Source organism: Candoia aspera, chromosome 3 (assembly GCF_035149785.1).
Source record: "Candoia aspera isolate rCanAsp1 chromosome 3, rCanAsp1.hap2, whole genome shotgun sequence".
Taxonomy (NCBI): Eukaryota; Metazoa; Chordata; class Lepidosauria; order Squamata; family Boidae; genus Candoia; species Candoia aspera.
This window is the reverse complement of record NC_086155.1, coordinates 30,149,496-30,174,447: the sequence shown is the minus strand read 5'-3', so window position 1 is coordinate 30,174,447 and position 24,952 is coordinate 30,149,496. Positions and strand designations below refer to the sequence as shown.

The 24,952-nt window shown below is 41.0% G+C and overlaps 1 protein-coding gene across 2 annotated transcripts in view; it reads left to right on the top strand.

Annotated features, from left to right (window-relative positions):
- RALY (RALY heterogeneous nuclear ribonucleoprotein) overlaps positions 1-13,674 on the top strand; it is a 168,028-nt gene extending 154,354 nt beyond the window's left edge. The window contains exons 5-9 of one of the 2 annotated variants that reach the window (XM_063297222.1): positions 5,167-5,327; positions 9,200-9,313; positions 10,904-11,049; positions 12,753-12,801; positions 13,413-13,674. In XM_063297222.1, coding sequence (XP_063153292.1) covers positions 5,167-5,327; positions 9,200-9,313; positions 10,904-11,049; positions 12,753-12,797 — 466 coding nt within the window. In that variant the 3' untranslated portion in view covers positions 12,798-12,801; positions 13,413-13,674. Of the gene's footprint in view, positions 1-5,166; positions 5,328-9,199; positions 9,314-10,903; positions 11,050-12,752 lie in introns of both variants that reach the window. The other variant, XM_063297221.1, reaches the window with a different exon arrangement.
- Positions 13,675-24,952: the final 11,278 nt, after the last annotated feature.

Sequence of the window (24,952 nt, the reverse complement as noted above, 5' to 3'; positions counted from 1 at the left end):
AATGTGAACTTCAAAACCTGCATTTTTTAAAATAAAGCAATCCTGTGCAGACCTTCCAGTGAGTTTAGTACAGTTTACTCACAGTCCCATTACAGGATGGTACCCTTAATCTTGTTGATAAATTTGGGGCTCTGATATAAATGTTAAAATACTAATTGCAAATGCAAGTGTGTACAATTTTGTCAAAATAAATTTAAGTTAAACAATATTAAAAATGTAACCAAGGACAGGTCATTCTTGTGAAATGCAAAAAATCAATGGAAAATAAATGAAGGAGTCAAGGATTTGTGTGTTAAGTTCCACTGATTTAACTTCTTGTTAGAGGAAATGTAACGGTTGCCTAATCCCAAATACTCAGTCTCACAAGCTCGGGCTTAAAGATAACTGATTTATTAAAGGAATAGTATGCAAATACAGAGAAAGCTGAGAATGAGCAAAGCGCGCCAAATACAAACTAAATACCCTCGCTTCAAACCCAATCCCGCCCCTCGCCCCACCATAGCAACCACCCCCTCCCAGGTGTTGGCAACCGTCACACATCGGCCTGGGAAAGTAACCTTGAAGACATGTCATAACCCAAACATACATTCCTGCAGAACAGCAAGGAGATTACAGCCTGGCACGGCTGAAATTCCCCTCCCCGCAAATGACAGACACGGAACAGGAGAGTGACATGTGAAACGTTACGATGTATTCAAACCATTGGAACGATGAACATGACATATCGCCCCCCTTAAAGAAACTAAACTAAGCAGCAAGTTCATGCGGCTAGGCAGAATAAAGACGGGCTAAGTGATTTTACAGTGTGGGACACGCATCAGCACCTATACATAGGAAGACACGCATCAAAGAATCCACATGTGAAACGCTCCCATTCATCTCTACACAAGATCTAAGCATTGGCATGAAAATTTTCACGATGCAGATATTAGCATTGAACATTGCGATCATGACAAAACGCAAGGAACAGGTTACAGTGGTTAAACAGCATATAAATGCAAAAGGCTAAACAGCATGAGAATGCTAAAGCAAACCACAGAGCCCTGCCCCTCCACTCAGTCCGGAGGGACATGCTTCCAGCAAACAAAGCCCTGAAACCCACCCCTATCTCGCCCGAAATCCAGGATTTCTCGCTGATCGCCAGCCTCGCTCGGTGGGTCCACCTCCTCCGCCCTCAGTGCGATGAATGCGTCGCCTTCTTCCTCGGGCCCCAAGGCGGGCTGTCTCACCTCGGCCTCTCCGCTGCATCCCGCCCGACCGCCGCCGCTCTCCACGCAGCCCAGGCCCCTCGAGGCCGCACCCTTCTTGGCGCTGACACAGGCAGGAACGATGGCTCTCTCCTGCCGCGCTTGCATCCTGTGGAGCAGCGCCATCTCCAGCCACAGGAAGTTCCTCATCCAGTCCCGCTGCGCCTCCGAGCGCTCGCACCGCAGCTCGGCTTCGGTCAGCAGGAACACCCACCACTCCAACGAAAATGCCGATGTGCCGCCCTCCTTCGCCGGAACCATGCAGCCACGCCGCGTCCCAGCCTGGGCCATCAAGGATGCCAGCCACTCCGGGGACCACACCGGGGCGCCGCTCTCCACCTCCAAACCCATCCCCGACTCCGGAACATCGCTACCGGCCACCGCGCTGAGGTCGCTCCCCCGCGACTCTGCCCGTTGCGGCCTGACCCGCCGATCAGCGAATTCCACCTCCGGAAACGTGGGGTATTGGGGTCTCCAGGTGGCATGAGCTAGCCCCGACCGAGCTTCCGCCACGCCGTCCCCGCTGGAGCGCTGTTGCGCCCCGATTCGTCCATCCATTGTTAAAGTCATCGCTAGCTCTCCCCTTCACCAAAGGCTTGGATGGGGGCTAGCGGAAAATTTCATTATGATTCTCAGCTTTATGTAACGGTTGCCTAATCCCAAATACTCAGTCTCACAAGCTCGGGCTTAAAGATAACTGATTTATTAAAGGAATAGTATGCAAATACAGAGAAAGCTGAGAATGAGCAAAGCGCGCCAAATACAAACTAAATACCCTCGCTTCAAACCCAATCCCGCCCCTCGCCCCACCATAGCAACCACCCCCTCCCAGGTGTTGGCAACCGTCACACATCGGCCTGGGAAAGTAACCTTGAAGACATGTCATAACCCAAACATACATTCCTGCAGAACAGCAAGGAGATTACAGCCTGGCACGGCTGAAATTCCCCTCCCCGCAAATGACAGACACGGAACAGGAGAGTGACATGTGAAACGTTACGATGTATTCAAACCATTGGAACGATGAACATGACAGGAAATTGAATCAGTGGAACACAACATACATATACTTTTGGAGTGACCATTTCTGTGCCAGAACAGGGTGCCTTCACAATTTTTTCAGCTTGGGTTTTAAAAAAATAACAGCATACTTGTGATAAACTTTACTAACAATTGGTTTAGGATCTGTGACAGAAATAGGATGGCCGCATGTGTGTTTTCATAGTAAGGATTCCATTCCTCTAACAAATTACCAGACAGTTGTTCCACATGTGTGCCTTTCCTAAACATGAAAATGGAATGATAAAGTGACATGGCTTGAATTTCTGAATTATGTACAGTACTAAAGAAATATCATACACTTTTTTCAGTTAAGGAGATTGCTCATCTGCAAAACTGACATTCTGTGGGATGTACGTGGGGAATCCTTGACTTCCTCATTTATTTTCCACTGATTTTTTGCATTTCACAAGAACAAGCTGCCTGTAACAAACGCTGCAGGAGTGCTCCTCCACTGGGTTCCAGCCAACCATGCTATCTGCCAAAGGATTCCATGATTAGTATTATTGGGGCTGCAAAACCCCAGAAGGGTTACAAAAAAATCTACTGTGTGCTATTACCAAGGGGAGGGGGGTGTACATCTTTTTGCAGCCCAGATATGGTAGCCTTGCCATTTTACCATTGCCACTCGACAGTCCCATTCTATGAGCACGGAGCATGCTCAGTGGCCATTGGAGTCTTTTGCATCTCCTTTTGCAGGCAGCAATACGGACCATTATCTTGTTGTCTAAAGAACTGAGTTCAGCTAAGTAAACAGTGTGACTGTCTTGTTTCTTCCTTTCGATTTCTTAGAAAGATAATAAAGATAACTGAGTGTTTATAAGCTACAGTTTTCCTCCAAAAGATTAACATTTTTTAAAAAAAATCAGAAGATAGAAGAGCCTAGTTGGTAGCAGTAAGAAAGCAGTTTATGGGCAAGTTCAGCATCCATGAGCTACATAGGAAGCACTTTATTTTAACTTCTTAAAATCCAACTAAGGATATTTTTTTAAAATGGATGAAAAGCGATCTTCTGAACTAATAGCAGATGGAGCATAAAGGTGGAACTACATGATTCCCCTGAGATTACTGAATCAATCTCTGTTGAATCTGAGAAGAGCACTCAGTACATTTAAAGTTCAGCTTCACTGTCCATATCTATATGTTTTTATTACAGTCCATGTTCAGGTGTTTGTTCTCTACCAAAGTTTGACATTTTTTCCAATAAGTCTTTCACTTCTTGTCACCTCGACCACTTTAGCTCGGTTAAAAGACCATAGTTATTAGTGCTGAGAAGGATCCAGAGCCATAAATTAGGAAGCAGGGTTAAGCAATTGTTTTTCCTTGCCTGCATGTAATTTAGTATAAATATTGATGGCTGCATCTTAAGTTGTGTGGCCTGTTTTAAAGTATGAGTAGGCAGCAAGTGAGAAAAAGAAAAGGTGCTAGGCTAGGACAGCAAAAGAATTGCCTTGGACGATCTATCCTTGGCTTGGCTTGGCTTGGCTTGGCTTGGCTTGGCTTGGCTTGGCTTGGCTTGGCTTGTCCTGTCCTGTCCTGTCCTGTCCTGTCCTGTCCTGTCCTGTCCTGTCCTGTCCTGTCCTGGGATCTGCTTAAGTAATTCTCAATTATGAAACATTAAAGTGTTTTTTGGAAGAAACATTAACAATCTCAGATATGCAGATGATACCACTTTGATGGCTGAAAGTGAAGAGGAACTGAGGAGCCTTATGATGAAGGTGAAAGAAGAAAGTGCAAAAGCTGGCTTGCAGCTAAACCTCAAAAAAACCAAGATTATGGCAACCAGATTGATTGATAACTGGCAAATAGAGGGAGAAAATGTAGAAGCAGTGAAAGACTTTGTATTCCTAGGTGCAAAGATTACTGCAGATGCTGACTGCAGTCAGGAAATCAGAAGACGCTTAATCCTTGGAAGAAGAGCAATGACAAATCTCGATAAAATAGTGAAGAGCAGAGACATCACACTGACAACAAAGGCCCGCATAGTTAAAGCAATGGTGTTCCCTGTAGTAACATATGGCTGCGAGAGCTGGACCATAAGGAAGGCTGAGCGAAGGAAGATCGATGCTTTTGAACTGTGGTGTTGGAGGAAAATTCTGAGAGGCCCGCATAGTTAAAGCAATGGTGTTCCCTGTAGTAACATATGGCTGCGAGAGCTGGACCATAAGGAAGGCTGAGCGAAGGAAGATCGATGCTTTTGAACTGTGGTGTTGGAGGAAAATTCTGAGAGTGCCTTGGACTGCAAGAAGATCAAACCAGTCCATCCTCCAGGAAATAAAGCCAGACTGCTCACTTGAGGGAATGATATTAAAGGCAAAACTGAAATACTTTGGCCACATAATGAGAAGACAGGACACCCTGGAGAAGATGCTGATGCTAGGGAGAGTGGAGGGCAAAAGGAAGAGGGGCCGACCAAGGGCAAGATGGATGGATGATATTCTAGAGGTGACGGACTCGTCCCTGGGGGAGCTGGGGGTGTTGACGACCGACAGGAAGCTCTGGCGTGGGCTGGTCCATGAAGTCACGAAGAGTCGGAAGCGACTAAACGAATAAACAACAACAACAACAAAGTGTTTTTTAATGAATTAAAAGTAACAATCTTGCTGTCACAGCAACCTACTAAATAAGTTCTCAGAGAGTTTGTCAGCATTAACTTGCAGGATAATAGTTGAACAATGTGTCTCCCCAGAACTTTAACTATCAACTATAATCTCTGATGGCAAGAATGGATGGCAGCAATGGATGAAATACTAGCTCCCTCTAGAGGGGATCAGTGGTTTTCATCTCTTGATCAGAGATATTTACTAATGCATCTGGCTGGGATTACTACAGCAAAGCATTTCCTCTGCTTCTATTACAGACTCTTTGAGTATCGTGGAAGAGTCTCCCCCGTACCCCGGATGGTTCCTGTGAAGCGGCCGCGAGTCACCATCCCTTTAGTACGGCGTGTCAAAGCAACTATCCCAGTCAAGCTCTTTGCCAGATCGGCTGCTCTTGTGAACAGTTCAGCCAAATTAAAATGTAAGTGTCATGCTATTGTGCAGAGATAAAGTTTGTAATGGTTTCAGACTTGCCTTTGAAATGAAATGCATACAGCCAGATATACATAGCAAACATAATTACTAATAAGTATTTTATGTATTATAAACATTATGTTTTTACTTTATTATGGAATTTATTACGGTAGCTGCCTCTTATATAAGCACTCAAGGCTGTTTAAAAGAGTAAAACAAAAACACAAACATGAGAGTAAAAGAAATACAATTTAAAAATCAGAATTAAAATCAGTACCTTTAAATCAATTAATACTTCAAAGCTTGATGAAAAGATGCATTGTTGCCATTTCCCTAAATATTAGGAGGGTACAGGCCAGACACTTCTCCCTGGAGAGGGTGTTCCACCATCTGGGAACCACAGAGAAGGCCCTCTCCTGTGAACCAGATAGCTAAGTTTCTGGAGTGTGGGCATGTCATGGGCTGTGAGAATAACCTTGAGGAAGAGGTGGAAGAGCCACAGGCAAGGCAATCATCAGATAAGAGAAATCTGAGTCCAAAGCAGGAGTGGAATTTGAGAAAATGTCTCAGACTGGACCTTCCCTAGTTCTCTTCAGGATAAAGGCGGGGGGGGGGGGGACATTCAGAGTTGCAAGATTCTGTTGCTGTAACCCTATAATAAAAGTAGTTTTAGTATTCATAACTTTGGTGTTCAAGTCTGGTCTACCTCAAAGGGCTGTCATCAATCTTGCCACTCTCAATACTCTCTAGAGAAGCAGAAGATCCTGCTTTGGACTCAGATTTCTCTTATCTGAGCATTGCCTTGGCTGTGGCTGTTCCTCCTGTTCCTCAAGGTTATTATCATTGCCCATTAGAGCATCTTCAAAAGGGCTTCACCTGCTGATACAACTAACTAGGTAGGTTCATAGCAGGAGAAGCAGTTCTTTAAATAGGACTATAGAGGTGAAAGGGTCCATTTATGCCAGTGTTTTTCAAACTTGGCAACTTTGAGATGTGTGGACTTCAACTCCCAGCATTCTGGGAGTTGAAGTCCACACATCTTAAGGTTGCCAAGTTTGAAAAACACTAATTTATGCTATCAAGTCCAACCCTCTGCTCAGTGCATGTATCCAAATTAAAGTATTCCAGACAGGTGGCTGTCTAGCCTCTGTTTGAATGCATCCAAAGAAGAGGAGCCCATCATCTTTCCTGGTAATTGGTTCCATCATTAAAACTGCTCTTAGTGTCCAGAGGTTTTTTCTAATATTCAGTTGAAATCTGCCTTCTGGAATTCCAAAACTTATTATTCTGTGCCTTGTGCTCTGGAATGAAAGAGAACGGGGCTTGAGCTTCTAAATAACATTGTTTTGGATATTCAAAGAGTACTGTCATATTTACCCTTGGCTGTATTTTCTCAAGGCTAAACATATTTCTTCATAGGACTAAGATTCTAGTACCTTGATCATCCAACAGCACCTGTATCTTGTCTGGATTTAATTTCAGTGCTCCTTGATCTAGATCATGCTGACTGGGGAATTCTGGGAGTTGAAGTCCACACTTCTTAAAGTTGCCAAGGTCGAGAAACACTGACCTAAACCATTATTGAAATTAAGCAATGTCCCTGGGAGTCAGATAGTAAGGAGTAGTAGAGTTAGGTTCATTAGCTTTCCGATGGTACCAGTCTCCAAACCTCCAAATGCCCTCCCTTAGCAGTTTCATATAGATGACCTATGTGGCAAATATTGGTCTCTCAGACCACCTTCTGAATACATCCCAGTTAGGAAAGTCCTGAACCACTGCAAAAAAAAAAAAATCCAATGGTGCTAGATAGCCCTGAAGGACAATGGTTTCACAAGCCAGCAGAGATCTAGGAAAATTGGCAAGGTTGCATTCTTCCGGTTGCAGTTTTTAGCATAGCTTGTCCACTGAGGCAGCTAAAACATTCTCAGTACCATCTTCCAGACAAAAACCCAGTTGAAATGGGCCCAGATAATCAGTGTCATCCAGAGGCATCTGGGGCTGTGAGGGCACCACTTTCTTAGTCACCTCACTTAAGAATGGAATATTTGAGACTGGCTCATAATTAAGAGACCTTCCAGGTCAAGGAAAGGCTTTTTTAGTAAAGATATTAAAACTGTTTCTTTAAGCAGATGGGAGCATATTTCATACTCAAGGAGGCATTGATCATCTACCTTAACCATGGGGCCAGTCCCAACCTGGCTGATTTAATCAATCAGGATAGGGAAGGGTACAGCAAGCTGATAATGGTCTCTTCCAATCCTCTGTCCACATTCTTGAGAGCTATGAACTGAAAAGAATCTATATAAACAGGACAACTGGTGGCTTTATTTATTTATTTATTAATATTACACTTTTCTGCCCTCAGGGGAATAGTTGTAAAACTACAATTAAAATATAATGTTATAAACAATGACAACAACAAATAAATGGAGGATTAAAAATAGAAACAAACACATACTGACCACAGAGCAGAGGAAAAAAATACATTAAGCCAAATACCTAGTGAAAGACAAAAATACTTGAAACACACAATAGAAGGAGCCAGCTGGGTCTCTCTAGCAGGAGAGTTCAGCTATGTTCTGTCAATACATTTTACCACAACCACAGTGTACCTGGCAGCCAATGAGATACAGTTGTTTTGGTAATTATAGCCAGAAAGATTTGAATTCAAATTGTCACTGGGTAGCAAAAGACTAAATGGTTGGAGGAAGGAATATATGCCCTTGTTTGAGCTTCTTACAAAAAATGTGATGTTCAAATCATCATCTCTATTCTAATATTGAACTAATTCCTCAACCAATGAATCTTAATAGAACTGTACAGCACCATTCATGCCCAAGATTTTGGGGAAAAAAGAAATAGGAAAATATTACTTTCCTAAGGAGGAAAGTAAAAGAGTCCAGTGAGAACAGAGTATGCCCAGCTTTGCCAGCACGGAAGATTGAGTGAAAATTATAGGAAATTGAAGGCTGGGAAGTGAGGGGTTGCAATGGTGTGTCCTGAAAAAAAGAATGTCTGAGTGGATGGAATCCAAAGGAGTTGTGCATCTTGCACCAAGAGCTGACTTATGAGGGCATCTGCCCCAAATAGCCTACGCAAGAGGGCTCAGAGAATACAGTTTTGCAGAAAAGAAATACATTGGTTAAAGCAAATTGGGGGGGGGGGTGCAGTTTAAGGAAGACTGAAGCTGCTCAACAGTCACAGAAAGCTCAGAATCCACTGACAGGATAGCAGAAAACTAGGGAAATAATCAATGTAATAGAGTATCCTAAAGGAAAGCATTGGCCTGTTCAATGTGATGCATATATTTGTGTTTGTGTGTGCATAAGCATCATTTCATCAGTAGTTGTGCAAATTAAAAATGAAGGGGGAATTCTTTGATAAAGTTCAAGGCATGAGATAGAAGTTTCCCCTTTTCCTTTGCTTTTTTATTGACTCAGAGTTGCAAATCTTGTACATCACTGAAGTTGTGGGAGTGTGGCAGGAGGTCATTCTAAAAATTAATCAATGAACTCTGTAATAACTGAGATATCTTCTACCTACAATATCACCATCTTGCCAGAGTCATTATAGCACAGGGCTTCCACACCCTTAAGTAGCTGTGCACTAGCATTTAGGTTCTGGTAGCTTATCCCCTTTATGGTGCACTCTGATGGGAGAAATGGTACCTGCCAAAATTCTCCTGTCTTCTCCTCAGCTATGAAAGGCAAACGAGACCCTGTCCTATACTGAACCCAATAAGCCCTTATTGTGATGGACGCCAAGCAGGACCTGCAACTGAAAGGTATATATGAAGTACAATTAAATCTCTGCTCAAGAAAATTGCTGATTTGTACCATACAGAAGAATAAGGTTTTCTTCCAACTTTTGTCTTCCAAGTGAAATGCAATGAACTGCAGACAATTAAAACTGAGCTGACACAGATCAAATCCAACATTGATGCTCTCTTGGGCAGATTGGAGCAGATTGCTGAACAACAGAAAGCACCTACAGGTCAGTTGGCTGATTACAAATGTCCCATCAGTAACACCAAGACACAGTGGGAGTTCAGGTGCAGAAAGTCAGTGCCAGCTTCCTAGTACTGGCTGACCTTCCTTTGGTTGGGACATAGGACCTTTTCTTCCTTTTGCAATTACAGTTCAGCTGTGATGCCCTTGTTCTATTCCTAGGAGCTTGTACAGTTATTTCCTTCCCCAACTACAGCATCCATCATCTCCAGCCAGCAAGGGCCAAAGTGGATGATGACTAATGGAGTTGTAATCCAATCTGTCTCTAGGTACCATATTGGGTAAAGCTGCACCAGTGTTATTAAATATAAGCAATTTTTTCTAGACAATCTAAAGTATGGACATATTTCACTGAAATCTATATTATAAAGATTGTAATAGCAGAACAAGACCAAATAGCCCTTGGAAACCTGTGATTTCAAAAAACTGTCAGGCTTCCCATATGAATATAGAAGTATTCGGAAGCTCCCCTGCTGATTTTTTGTCCTTGAGAATATATTTTCATGGGTTAGCTTTACTAGTAGATGGCATAGATGCTGCCACTAGGAATCTCTAGCCCAGCAGATTACATAGTCCAAAACATCTGAAGGATACCATTTCCCTATTCATAGATTAGCAATGTGCAGTCCTCCAGAAGTTGGATTTCAATTTCTATCACTCTTAGTCAGCATGGTCAATTGAGATGGGTTGAAGGGAGCCACAATCTAGTTGTATCTGGAAGCCCAACAGGCTTTCTACCCTTGCTCTACTTCATATATCTAAATGACAGTAAGTCACCTTGATTATTTTTGCTATCAGTGCCTATCCCCTGCTATATCCAATACTAGATTTAACAAAAGGTGAAAAAAACAGATTAGAAACATTCTAATTAGTTTTCATTTCTTCACCCTTTCCTGATGCAGCCCAAAGCCCCAAATAGGTCATTCACAGGGCTTCCAAACCATGCCCAGTTTTAATTTATGGGCTGCATTCACCCAGCTTAACCTTTTTTCTTTTAATTAATGCATTTTCTGGTTTTGCATAATTGAAACATAAATAAATCGAATGGCCTAGATTCACACAACATATTAAGCCACAGTTAAACTAACTAGGTTTGTTACTGACTTGGTTAACCATGTCCCATAAACAAAGCCAAGAAAATCCATTTATGAGACTGTTTTTCTCTAAGCCTGCACTCTGTGATATTAATCTCAGGCTATAGTTTACAATGAGCACCTATTAAATGATCAAAGGGAAAGAAGTGAAGTGGTATTTCTCCTGGCAACCTTGGGAAATTGTCAGGATCACAGGCCCTGTCAGGAGTCATTGCAGACATTTCTCCAGATGTTCCTTTCATTTCTTTTTTCTTTCTGATAAGGTATTCCTAGCATTTGAGTCGAGGTGCCATTTTAACTTTTCATAATGCTCCCAATGTATCAACATACAGGGACACTTGGTGAATTTCAGTTAGTTTCCAGCTTGACTTCTTGATATTTAGGTATGCCCAGGTAAGCCAAATAAAGCTACCAAGAAACAGGGTTTGTTGAGAAGGCCTTCTCAAATAACACAGAGATTTTGTCTTTTGCATTTTTTGCAGAAGTTAGGAAAAAAGCAGATGGAAACAAAAGTGAAATTTCTCAAGAAGACACAGCATCAGAAGCAGACATGAACACGGAAGAGCCATTAAATGGGGAAGAAGAGGAAGATGAAGGTCTTGTGCAGGATGACTGTGATGATGAATTGGTAAGAGGCAGCAGGAAAGCAGTTTTCCCACCTGCATGGTGTACTGAGGATTTACACAGTTATAACAGGACTCAGACTTCAGTAATATTTTCCCCCATACCTTTAACAGATAATTATCTCTTAACGTTATAATGAATTACAGCCAGATTATAGCCTTTCCTGTTCCTTTGGGGAAAGTTGTCAAGAAAGTGCTTGATGTACTGATGCTAAAGAATGAGATTTTGTCTTTCAAATTTGCATCATCAGTGAATTCAGGTTTTGTGACTCTCAGTCTAATGAAAAAAGCTTTGATGCCAGAGAATTTACCTTCAGATACATTATTGTCTGAATATAAAGATGGGAATGAAGTTACAGTTCTCCCAACAAATTTAATGCATAACAATGCAAAAGAAATAAGCTATTTCATGAGGAAGAAAGAGTGAGAAAGGTGAATCGCTAACTTTTTAAAAAAAACTGACCACTGCAATGCCATCTTTTAAAGACAGAGTTGCAGGTATAAATTTGGGTGTTGGATTAGGACTGAGAATCATATCACATACCAGGTGGTGATATACATGTATCTTGAGCTGGTATCAAAAGTTGATATCGCTATCCACTTGCCAAGGCCATGTTGATACTTACTTCTTGTGCCCCCTTGCTATTTAGTCAGCAAAACAGATGAACAAAATGTAAGAGCAAGGTGGAGAAGTATTCATCCTCCTTGCTGTTCATTTTTGTTCAGCTGCCTCATTCTAAATAATTAACAAGAGACACCAGGAGGACAAAAGACACCAGGAGGAGTAGAAATCTTTGCATACATGGTCCCTAGTCATGCTATCTATCTCCAAGGTGTGGTGCTAATAGCAACCAGAAGATAAATGAATGGACAACACTAGATGTTAAGATGTTTAAGCTGAAACTGGAGATTAAGATTAATACCAATATATTATAAAGAAATCCAAGCCATTTAATATTACAAACGTTTGGTCATGTGTCTGGCATAGAGATAGCAAGCTTCACACTCCATATGTTTCATCACATCTCAACATGCGCATCAGTGAAATGGGACAGAACATACATTAGCCAGGAGGACAGTGCCTGTTATGATTCTACTGCGAATAAAAAAAATAAAATAAAATATTCTTTATTCTTATCCCATCTTATTGTTTTATTTAACTTTTTGATAGCGGATAGACTATAAATATTTAAGTAAACAAATGCTTGAAGGGTTACCTAGTTCAAGATAAAGAGAGAGCAGAGTCCTTAAATTGCCAAATAGCAGATAAAGCAGGCACAGAAGTCACCTGGTTAACTTTTTCTATTACAATAAGAAGTATTTTATTTCTATCTAAACTCTGGTAATTCTTTCTACCTAAATTACAACTATTATGGCAAAAATTTTACTTACATAGAATAAATTAGTATGTATAAACCAAATAGTATGCAAATATATGGCCTTTTTTGTCCTTTGGGGGTTGACACTGTTTTCTGTTCTTTGGCCAATGTAAGGGACAAGATACAGGGAGGTTCTTACAAATTCTTTATTTAAGAATAAGTCCCTTTCAATTTAAAAGGACTTAACTTTTGAGAAGACATGTATACATGTATACTTTTACAACTGACTTTCATTATACCTCTCCTTCCTTCCTTCCTTCCTTCCTTCCTTCCTTCCTTCCTTCCTTCCTTCCTTCCTTCCTTCCTTCTTTCTTTCTCTGCTTCTTTAGGAGAATAGCCATTTCACATATGTGGAAGACTCCAGCCTACAGTAACTAGGTATATTCTAAAACATGAAGATTCCATTCATGACAGCAAAATCCCATTGAATTATGTAAAATAATATGTATTTAATGTTTCATATTTTGATTTAATAACACATTTAAGTTTTGCTTTCTTTTCTCCTTTTTTGAGAAGTTCCTTTCTTGGTGAAATATTTCCAATTTTATTAATTTCTTCCATGTTATTTATTTCTTTGCGGTGGTGGATGGCAGAAGGTCTGCAACGTACATCAGATACCACAGGCATAAAGGGGACATCACCTGCATTTTCATACTGACATCCCATTGATACTGTCCTGAAACTATTGCTCAGCTGCCTTGCTGCTGACATGAAAAGAAACAGAAAAGGAAGAAGAGGGGAAGTTATGGAAAAGATGGTGAAAGAAACTTTGGCCTACAAGTGATTAACCAACCAGCAGCAGCAGTGTTCTCTTTCTTGGTCCCTTGATAGCTGTTGGGCTACATAATCATATTTTTATGTCAATCTTCTCTACTCACTGCATCTATTAATATTTGCCCTTGACATTTCATACAAAGGAAGAAGAAATAGTATATAAATTCAAAATAATAAACCAATTATTTTTTTCTCCCCCTCCTTCCTTCACCTAGCATGTCACCACGACAGCACCAAAAACAGAAAGGAGCACAAGAAGTTAAAACCTGTCTTGACATTGAGCTGGACAAATGTTGACATGCAGGGCTGCCATTGAGTCTCTGCCTGGAATTCAAAAGGAGACACATGGACCAATATCTCCAAGCAGTTTTGTAGGACACAGGAAAGTAGTCATCCCAATGGACTATCATTGCTATTCCAACTACACACACACACACACACAAACACACACACACATACAAAAACACCCCTCCCCTCCCCATCATTGTACTACACTGGGAGCCTTGTAGTCAGCATCCACTACTGAAACTATTGTATTGAGAGATGAAGAGTTGAACTTTTTCCTTCTGGCAGCAGGAAAAGAAACAGTCTGAAGAAAGTCTACTTTCTTGAGGCAGGAGGGACTGTGATGTGTAATAAGAGTACTGTTCCACAATATAAAATGTATGGTTTTGCATTTGAAACCCTGATCATGCCCTCTTAACCAGGTTGTCTCCTAGCAGTCCATTGGTTTTTTAGCCTTGGTCCAGTGCAGTTCCCTACACTGTGGCACGAGAAGCATACCCTTTATCCTCTGAGATATCACCTGGAGAGATGAATGTGGTTGTTACCAGGTCTTTTTTCACAGGAGTAAAAATCCTCCATCCAGTTTCCCAAGGATTAGGAAGGCCAATAATTGGTCTATATTGTAGAAGCAGAAAGGAACATTGACTAAAGTTGGGACATACAGCATAATAGCTACACATATTTTGACCCAAGCATTTCATAGGAAAGATTTTGAATGAAATATTCACTTTATGACCCAGCCATGCAGCCAGTAGATTCCAAAACATGATTTACAGTTGTTCATTTCAAAGGTTCATGAAATCTAGTCCTAGGAGATTCAGCAAGGACAACTGAAGAGATAGCACAGTGTGTGATTATTTTTTAATTGCAAAAGAACTAAATGCAGAAGAAAAATGTATTTCTTCCCTGTTGACCTTTTTCTGAAATACAAATATTTTCAACCAGCCCATACTCAGAAACACAAAAGATGCTGTGTGGTTTATTAAATTGAAACTTCCTACAAAATTGTATTATCCTTCATTATCTTTTTTCCCCCTCAAGTTTCCCTTCTTTGTACAATAAGATGGTTTATTCCTAGTTGCCACCCTTCAAAAACAGATGGAATATTGTTTGCTTAGCAGGGTAATCCAGTCTTTCAGACTCCAACTACTATTCAGGAAAGCAGGGTGAGAATCATATTTTCATACGGGCCAAATTCAGAGGATCTGATCCTCCCCTTCTTTCTAAGGATTTCTGCTGGAAGATACACAACCAGATATAAGAATCTTCTCTTCTTTAGGACACGTTAACAGAAGGTTGCATCTCTCAAAGCACAGTAATTTACAATTTCTTTGTTGAAAATACAAGTTACAAAACAGGCAAGCGTCATTTTTCTTTTATTTTCTTCTGTTGGCTCTTCTCTATTAGCTTATCCTGCAAAATTTGGCCACTTTGGTGTCCTGAGCTATTTTCAAAAGGCTTCCTAGACTTTGTTTTGCTATGAACTAACTGCAGGACTGAAGAATGGAAGATATTGGGGTGGGGGTGGGGGTTGTACATAGTATCCTGTATAATAAAAGGAGGAACTTGATTCATCATGTAGCCCAGCATCTTCTGTTGTGGTGGTGGTGGTGTTGTTTAAATAAGATACACTCCAAAATATTCTATTGGTTTCAGGCTACCTCTTCATCACATGGGATATTTTTGGTTCACACTACTAAAGCATATCTTATTTGAATCTTTTGCTGTCTGTGCTGCTCCCTTATTTAATGTACATTAAAAATGCTGTCCAGACCAAACTATAATTGGAAGCTGCTGCAGTAAATGCTTAGAGTTCCAGCTGTATTCTTTTCCCAGGTACTCCATTCCATTTTCTTCCTTCATCCTGCTACCAACCATCACCCAATATTCCACATTCAGAGCTGTTTTGGGGGTCTCCTCCAGTTATGTTCCACCCCCAAATTGCATTTCTGCCAAGCTTCAATTTCATTATATGCTGCTTTTTTCCATATAGTGAAATCAAAGTGGCACACAAAAGAAATTAATCGTAGTAATACTTAAGATTGACAACAAATGTTTACATTTTCTCATTTCCTTTTAAAAAAAGAAAATAAAATTTGATTCTATTTCTGGTGAGATTGGTCTACTGCCCAGAGTGGAAGGGGAAGAAAAGCTGATTTCCCTAGCCGCACACCACAGAGCTACAAGAGAAAATATATAGACTAAAGTGGCAGGGGTGGGAGAGGAAAAAATGAAATAATTTGCCAGGAAAGCAACAAAGGCCCTGAGAGTCCTGTCTCTCTCACACACCAAGGTCAGGGGGAAGACACAAGTGAGATGTTCCTCTGGAGCAGGGTTTCTCAACCTTGGCAACTTTAAGATGTGTGCACTTCAACTCCCAGAATTCCCATGGCTGGCTGGGGAATTCTGGGAGTTGAAGTCCATACATCTTAAAGTTGTCAAGGTTGAGAAACACTGCTCTGGACAATAGGTGGTTGCAGCAGTAACTACCAAGCCTTTATGCCAAAAAGGCAGAGCTCAGAATTGTAGGCCCAGAGTACTTCTGTAGTAGATGGTCTGAGACATCCAACTTTCACCCTACAAGCTTATGCCACTGCAATCTCAAAATGTGAAATTTCTTCTGCTTCAGACATGTTCCAGATTTCCTTGTTATGCCATCCTGTGTAACCCATATTCACTGGAGCTTCAACCTTGATAGTCTTCTCCTGTAGAATTTGCTGGTACAATCCAGAATCCATTGTTCCCACAACGGTTGTGAGCTGTCTGGATCCTGAGGCTGTAAATCAATTCCAAACCATGGTACACTGCCATGCTTCATGGTTGGGATGAGGTTCTTTTCTTGGAATGCACTGTTTCAGTTTTGCCACACATTTCTCATTATTGCCAGAAAGTACCACTACCTCTGTCCACAGAATACTGTTCCATTAGCTTGGTGTATCCTCCAGGTCGTTGCTGGCAGACCTGAGGTGGGTGGCAACGTGCTTTCTGAAGAACACTGTTCTTGGTATGCTTCCACACACACTATTGTTCATTATTATACCCAAAGTGTAAAGTTCTGACACAGTTGACTCAATAAAATTCTGACTCATGCATCCAGATGAAATGCAGATTTCAGATTTATTGATATGTGTACAGATATTAAGCAAAAAGCCACGACTAAAAAAGTTCTCACACAGCTACCTGATAAAAGACACATAGGCACGTCAAAACCTCCTTCACACTCCCACCCTTTTCCCTTAACAGTCCAGCATTCTACTCCTGGCTGGCTGGTACGACCTTGGATTTCTTCTCACTCTCAACAACTCCCCCCCCCCATCCAGAGCTTGAGATTTGTTGCTTCTATGGCAGAGAACACAATCAACAGATCTAACAACTCTTTGATTGTGCGTTCTGACATACTGCGTCTCCTGAAAAAGAAAGATATCTAATATGATTAATACAAAGAAATTATCAAGCAAAACAATTAAGGTTTAGACTTGCTAGGATACTTTGCATGAAACTTATTTACAAGATCTGGAGCCCTCACATGACAGCTATCCACCCACTCATGGTCCCAAAAATGTTTCCACTGGATTAGATATTGAAGTTTGCCCCGATGTTTTCTGGAGTCTAAAATTTCTTTCACTTCGAAATACTGTTCTCCATTGATCATGAGGGGAGCTGGTGCTGGGGTTTCAGGATGCCATTGGGGAGCTTCATGCAGATGTTTCAGAAGGCTGCAATGAAAGACAGGATGGATCCTTTTCAGATTTTTTGGGAGTTTTAGCCTCACAGTTACTGGGTTGATGATTTGTTCAATTTCAAAGGGTCCCACAAACTTCGGGCCTAGTTTTTTAGACTGCTGCAATGATCTTAAATCTTTTGTAGACAAATATACTTTCTCTCCCACCTTAAATTTCCATTCTGGAGACCTTTTGTTGTCAGCATATTTTCTGTAACTTTCCTTGGCCTTTTCAAGCATTGTTTGAATTACTGGCCATTGGGCACATATCTGTTTCATCCACTCGCTAGCAGCATGGGATACAGATGGTTGCTGTGGTAGTTCGGGGATGGGTACAAAGTTTTGGCCATATACTACTTGGAAAGGAGACAGTCCTGTACTTTGGTGAATAGAATTATTGTAAGCAATCTCTGCAAAGGGCAATAAATCCACCCAGTTTTCTTGTTGGTAACTTATGTAACATCTTAAGAATTGCTCTAAAGTAGAGTTCAATTGTTCACAAGCTCCGGCCAATTCCAGATGTTGCGAAGATGCTAAGGCTTGGGTAGACCCCACCTCTCTTATAAATGATCTCCAAAATTGGGAAGTATACTAGGGCCCCCGATCACTCAGAATCCTATTGGGTATGCAATGTAGGCAGTACACATGCTGAATAAAGAGCTTTGCTAGCTGTTTTGCAGTTGGCATACCTGCACAGGGGATAAAATGTGCTTGCTTAGAGAACAGATCAGTTACTACCCAAATCACAGTTTTCTTTCTGCTTTCTGGCAACTCCCCTATAAAGTCCATTGCTATCTCTTTCCAGGGTGCGGTGGGATTAGCCACTGGCTGCAGCAACCCTTGTGGCTTTCCTCCAATTCCCCCGTGTACAGTCCATCTTTAAACTGAATGCTTCCGGCCACCCAATCTACTTGGGGGTTGTGAGCCTTCAGCCAAGGCACTCCCAATATTATTGAATAATTAGCTATGGCTGCGATTATAAATCAGAGAATCTCTCTGGGTGCCCACTCTCATTTCCACTTCCTCAGTACAGAACATTGCAGGGCCCCCAGTAGCCTCAGAGCCATCCAGTTGGTTAAACACTATAGGCTCCTTCAATTTCTGGACTTTCAATCCCAGCCCATTTACTGTTGCAGGGTGAATCAAACATTTAGCACACCCCAAGTCCACCAGCACGTTTCAATCTGCGCTCTTATTTTTTTTTTTTTAGAGTCCTTAACTGTACCCCCACCACCACCATGCCATTATCTCCGCTCACCACCGCTCTGTTGCACCCCTTCTGTCCAGCCTGCCTGCTGGTGCCCATGAAGGCAGGCCTTAGTCGTTTCCCACCAGTGACTGGGTTTCATCTGAGGAATCCACCTCAGAGGCCTCTGAACTGATGACCAGCTGCAGCGCTTCACTGGCCACTGCTGCTTTTCCCTTAGCGACAGGAGTCTTGGTTGGCTTGGCTTTGACTTTGGGGATGGGGTGGGGGTTGGCTGGAACAATCCACAGCTCAATGGCCTCTTTGCCCACATTTAAAACATAATCCTTCCTTCAATTGATGTTCCTTTTCCTCATCCCAAGTTCTTCTCAATGACACCCTTGGGGCTGTGCCCCCCTGCGGGGCTGGTTTCTTGATAGGCGCTTGAATCTGTTGTTGCTTCTTTAAGTAAATTTGCTGAGCCTCCACCATCCTAGCCAGACAAATCCATTCTTTTAAGGTGTCTGGTTCGCCTCTGGCCAGGCATCGGTCTAAGATGTCAGGCTGTAATCCATTCTGGAAAAATTCCACCTTAAGCGACTCTGGCCAGTCAATTAGATTCCCTGCTAGGCTTCTAAATTCCATAGCATACTCTGTCACTGGCCAATTCCCTTGCCTCAGGAACTGTAGACTGGCTTTAGCTTTTATCTGGGTGAAAGGGTCTTCAAACTGGTCTCTTAGAGCCATCATAAAGTCATCAAAATTCCTCAGCTCCGGGGCCCTGGGGTCATGCAAAGCTACCAACCATTTGGAGGCTTCTGCTTCCAGATCCGTGGACACGTATCTAACTTTTGCTCCGCAGAATGAAAAGTGTCCCCAAATTCCTCCTTAAACCCACTCACATGTGCCAGGAAGCACACCAACTCATTCAGGTCCCCTCCGAACTTCACCTTCAGGTCATGGAATGCTTTTGGGCTCCTGGAATGTCACCTTGGTCTTGGCACTGGCTGGATCCAAACTCACCTCCTTGCCTGCCGACCTGTTGGCGGAGCTGGCCCTGCCACTTCCTCTCCCTCCTCTTGGGAAGACTCTGACTCTCCTGATTCATCCACCAACCCAGCTGCTGACGGGCCACTCTCTGGGGTTGGTGTTGATCGGGTTAGATGACTCACTAGGCTGTCCACCAACTCTTTCAAGCTGGCTATTGTAGTCGCCACGGACTGCATTTCATGCTCCAGTCTCGTTAGCCTCTGGTCAGTCATTAGGTCTCAGCTTACTTCCTGTTGAGTAGACCTCCATCTCGCTGGCGTTTGCTCCATTCCGTCTCCCACCCCAAAAGTCCAGCCAGGCTTGGATTTACGCAGGAGCTCCTTTCCCTCATGCTCCTCAGAATCTGGGCAGGGAAGGAGGCCTTTCGAGCCTTCGGCTTGGCCCCCTTCTCCTTGACTTTCCCTCGAGCTCTTGTAGTCATCGAGGTCCCGGCCACTGCTTTCTCCTCTGCCATCAGCCTCTCTGACTTGGCCCGCTCGGTTTCTTCCATTTCAGCCAAATGGAACAGGGAAATGTTGGCTTTCCTCAGAGATGAATTCTCCAGGTAAAGCTGTATGATTTTTAGTCATGGCTTTATGTAAAGTTTTGACACAGTTGACTCAATAAAATTCTGACTCATGCATCCAGATGAAATGCAGATTTCAGATTTATTGATGATGTGTACAGTTGTTAAGCAAAAAGCCATGACTAGAAAAGTTCTCACAGCGCTACCTGATAAAAGACACACAGGCACGTCAAAACCTCCTCCACGCTCCCCCACTTTTCCCTTAACAGTCCAGCATTCCACTCCTGGCTGGCTGGTACGACCTTGGATTTCTGCTCACTCTCAACAACTTCCCCTCCCCGCAATCCAGAGCTTGACATTTGTTGCTTCAATGGCAGAGAACACAATCAACAGATCTAACAACTCTTTGATTGTGGGTTCTGACACAAAGCGCACTTGTGTACACTGACATTAGATAATTAAGAACTACCTACAAATCCTTTCCTATAATCCTGGGATTCTTTATGAACCCCCTATCTTGCTTATGGAGTGATTTCTGGGACCACTCCTGGGAAAAGTAACAAAAGTTAACAATGTACTTTTTTTTTTTAATTTGATCACTATCTGCCTATGGACTGATGGAGGTCAAAATCTTAGATAATGGTTCTGTATTCCTTTCCAGCCTCAGGAGCCCCAACAACCCTTTTTCTGAGGTCTGCAGAGATTTCTTTGTCAGGGCATGAGTCACTTCCTCAAAACTGCATGGTAAAGAGCAGGGTTCAGTGGGGACAACCAATGTCTGGGGCTTTTTAATAGAGGAAGACCTCTCAAATTCATCCCTGATTATCACCTCATAAATTGGAATATCTATCTCAGTCTACCATTGTCAATCCTAGGGCTTCCTATACATTTTTTTGACAACAGTGAATGTTCAATAAAGACATGATACATATTAAGACCTTTACATCTATTAATAGAACTTAGAAGCCCTGATGCCATCACAGATCACAGTTCTGCAAGATTACAAGTATTTCTAAAAGGTTCACAAACTTTTGCCCATTGCTGGACCTCAGAACTGATCCCAAAAGCCACATTTAGATTAAGAACTTGTGGCTGCTCTGAAGTCTTATCCATTCAAATGCATGTTGCCATTGTGGGTACAATCACAAAAAAATCATCAGGGGAAGGAGCCTAGTAGGTACTAATAGGGTTCCCACTAGGTTTTCATCTGATCCACGATGTGGTAAAAACACCAGCCTTATCCCCACCCTGAAAAATAGCTGCAGCACCCATGGGTGGGATATATGGGATGGGGGTAAGACTACTAGGTAAACCAGAAGAGGCTCCCTGCTTCACTGGGAAGCTTTCTACCCAGCCCTTTATGGGGACACAATTGTGACGAGCTGTGTGAGCGTTCTGTTCCACATCACCACTCAACAATGAGGCATCAAAGGCAAAATCATATGGCAAGACTTGTGTCAGAAATGGGAACATGTTATTTGAATGTCAGACCAGCTCAAGACAAACATAAGGTGTTTGCAATGGAATTGAGATGATTTATCCTCATAAATATGTCCTTTAAGAACCATTAGTGAAGCATGTTGGTAACATAGCAGGATCTGAGGACAATGGATGGCAATAAAACTGTGTACTGTGTTCTGTTCCTTTCTGTCTAAGGAACAGAAAGATGAAAGCTCAATTTTGAAGATTTGTGTGTGTGTGTGTGTGTAAAACAAGGAAAAATTAGTACCAGCTTCATAGGAAAAGGCAGAGATTTTATATGCTCAGAATGCAGATTCTTTTATTTTTTAGAAAGCTGCTTTACACTCGAACACTTCACCCCTATACTGTACTTACTTGATGCACCTTTTCAATCTTACAATTATAAATTATCCTCAACTTCAGAACATTACAAGTGCCAGAATCAAACGGCAGTCAAAATGTTTAGCAGGCAGGAACCCTTACAGTAGCTTTCTTGCTCCATGTTTAAGTATAACATTCCATGGCTAGTTTTGCTAATGTGTCCACAGAACCCTGCAAATATACACTTTTTTTTGTTTTTCAAATGAATTTGGCAATTTAAAAAATTGCTTCCCCAATACATAGATACAAGTGCTTGATATATTAAAAGCCATCTACTTTGCTTATGTTAACAAAACTAGAATTTTTTTTAGTGCCATGCACTTTTTGAACTCCCTACTCATCTGGGTTCAGAAATTAAGCACAATAAGCTTACCTTATACAGAAGGTAAGCTTGACTCAAAGCTGTTTTTGCCTTTACCTTATTAATTTACTGAAACCTTCCTACTTAGCAGTCCATAAGGCAGGAACCAGCAATATATAAATATTGAGATGTTGTTGAACTTCAGCTAGGAACAACCGGACACTTCAGCCTAAGATCAGGGATTAAGGATGGTAGTATTTGGAGCACCATACGCTGCTGGGTTTTCCCAACTAATGGAAGAGATGGCAAACACTACAGCAGTGTAAGTTTTATAGGATCTCAACTAAGATTAATAAAGCACAAAAATATTCTAGACAACTTTCCATTCACACACGGACTGGAACCAAATATATTTTGCTTCAACAAGGTTTGTGCATCATGAATTTCCAATCCTAACAAGTCTTCTGCTTTATCCAGAAGACTTTAAACAATGTAATAGTAGTGTTTGATTTTTCTCCTATTTAAATAATTAAACAAATACCAGGTATAACGAATGCTGTGTAAGTCTTCAAAAACATCCTGTTAAAACAACCACAATTTTGAAAATTATACAAGTCACCGATCCTGACTTTATTCATTTTGTAAAGTACATCCAACATTCATTACAGTTCAGATGCTATTTAAGTCATTAAAAAAAAAAGGCCAAGACTTTTCTGTTCTCAAAAACCTTTGGAGAAAATATAAAAACCAGTTTCCTGGCAAACTTAGTTGCATGTCATGCTACAAATTATAATTCTAACCAAGATTCTTTTTAGATTCAACGTAAGGAGTCTGCAAATACACTTAATCCCTAGTTTGTGTATTCAGTATAAAGTAATTTTAGTTAACTGAAGTGTCACGCAGTTAACACCCATTAAGCAAATACCTTTCAATATTCGTAACTTACAAGAATTATGAGAGGAAAAATCATAAAATTTTAATAGTAGTGAAAAGGCACTCTTCCTTAAACCTTGTTAAATGTTTAGTAGTTTTAAATTCAAAAGCATCACGTTTTAAAAATCTCCAAGCAAACCAAGAAATATAAGGATCCTGCTGGATCATACTGAAGTACTGTGTAGTCAAGTCCAATTCCCCTCATTGGACAACTTAGGAATTTTACACACAGGATATGGGGCAAAACCCTTCTCCAGCTGACCCTGGGTGATGTCATATAACTGTCATGAAAACTGCCTGCTGATGGTCTCTCTCCATGAACTTACTTTAAACATGAATTTGGTGGTCTTCATTGTATCTGATAGTGATGAATTCTACATGTGAACTACAGTATGTTCTGTAAATATACTTTCTTCCATCTTGATTTTACCATCTTTCAACTTCATTGGCTGACTCGATTCTAGAATTCTTTAACTAGAAGCATACACAATATTTGCAGTATAGCTGCATTACAGATTTGCAGAAAGAGGGAGTTAGGTATTAACAACTTTATTGCAATCTCTTTTCTAATTATTTCATGTCTTCTTCACAGAAGCAAAGTAATTTTCACACATCTACCCACCACATCAGGATTTATTTTTAGTATTCACCAGTTTAATCCCCATTCAACACATTATTCATTTGTTATTTAAACAGCTTATATGGTTACCTATCTTGCTTCTGCAATTCTCGGCAGCTAACAACAACAATTAAAACGAAATAACAAGTTATGATTTTACTTATTGCCTTGGTTTACATCACTCTATACTCTGTGGGAAAAAATAGTATTTGCCATTTAAATTCCAATTCATCCAATGTAGAGATATACTTGTGTGAGCCCTTTTGTTTAATATCACTCTAAATAACTGGTGTCACCAAATCTGAACCCTTGCTGTTCAGCATCAGGCCCAATGAAGACTATTTTTCACAATACTCAATTGTGAAAGGTGTCCATTTATTTCTATTCCCACTTCCGTGGTCAAAAATCCCAAACCATAAGGCCACAGATCCTCTTAGTCCATGATTACTAATTTTATCCAAAGCCTCTTCTGAAAGCTCCAAATGTTCAATTCCAAATTGTGAATGCAACAACTTTCTTAAATAACTGCTTTAAAGCCTGAATAAACTGATAAAATATATACCAACTGCTGCATAAAGATCACTAAGCTTTCTAACAGTTTGGTTTCTGGGTCAGTCCTGAAATTGGTTAACACTCTAATAGGAAGAACATACCCCAGGTATGCTTTCCCAAAAGTGAAAGTACAGTGCTGTGGGGAAAGATACAAGATTATTTAAGTTTTAATAGCTGTGCTAGCTTCTTCTAACTGGGTCTTTCCATTTAAATGGGTGATATATACATTATTTATTTTTACAATTTAAAGATTTAACCTTCTCAGTACAGTACTGAAAGCTAGCTTTACAAAAACTCTAAACAGATATGGCAATGATAATGTGCATTTACACCGCAATGTTTTCCCAAACTTACATGCATTAATATGGCATCTTGATGATGATGATGAAATGATGTATTTTAATAACTGTTATTAGACCACCCTAATGCACAGATTAAAGCGAGCACCAAAATGCAAAGGAAAGCTGGCTACAGACAGCTAACCTAGACCCAATTAATCCAAATCTCACATTTATCTTACAGAGATTAGTCCATGTAACCAGAACATGATATTCTTATATTCAAATGGGAGATCCTATTTATGACTTAATATTCCATGATATATTCCATTACATTAATTCAACTGTGCCCATTTGCTCTTACAATATACTTAATTAGGACAACAAATGTTTTATAACACAATCAGCCATGATGCTTGCATGTATTCATAGTATTATTGTCATTAAAATCACTTAACAGAGAAACCAAAAAATTCAAATGAG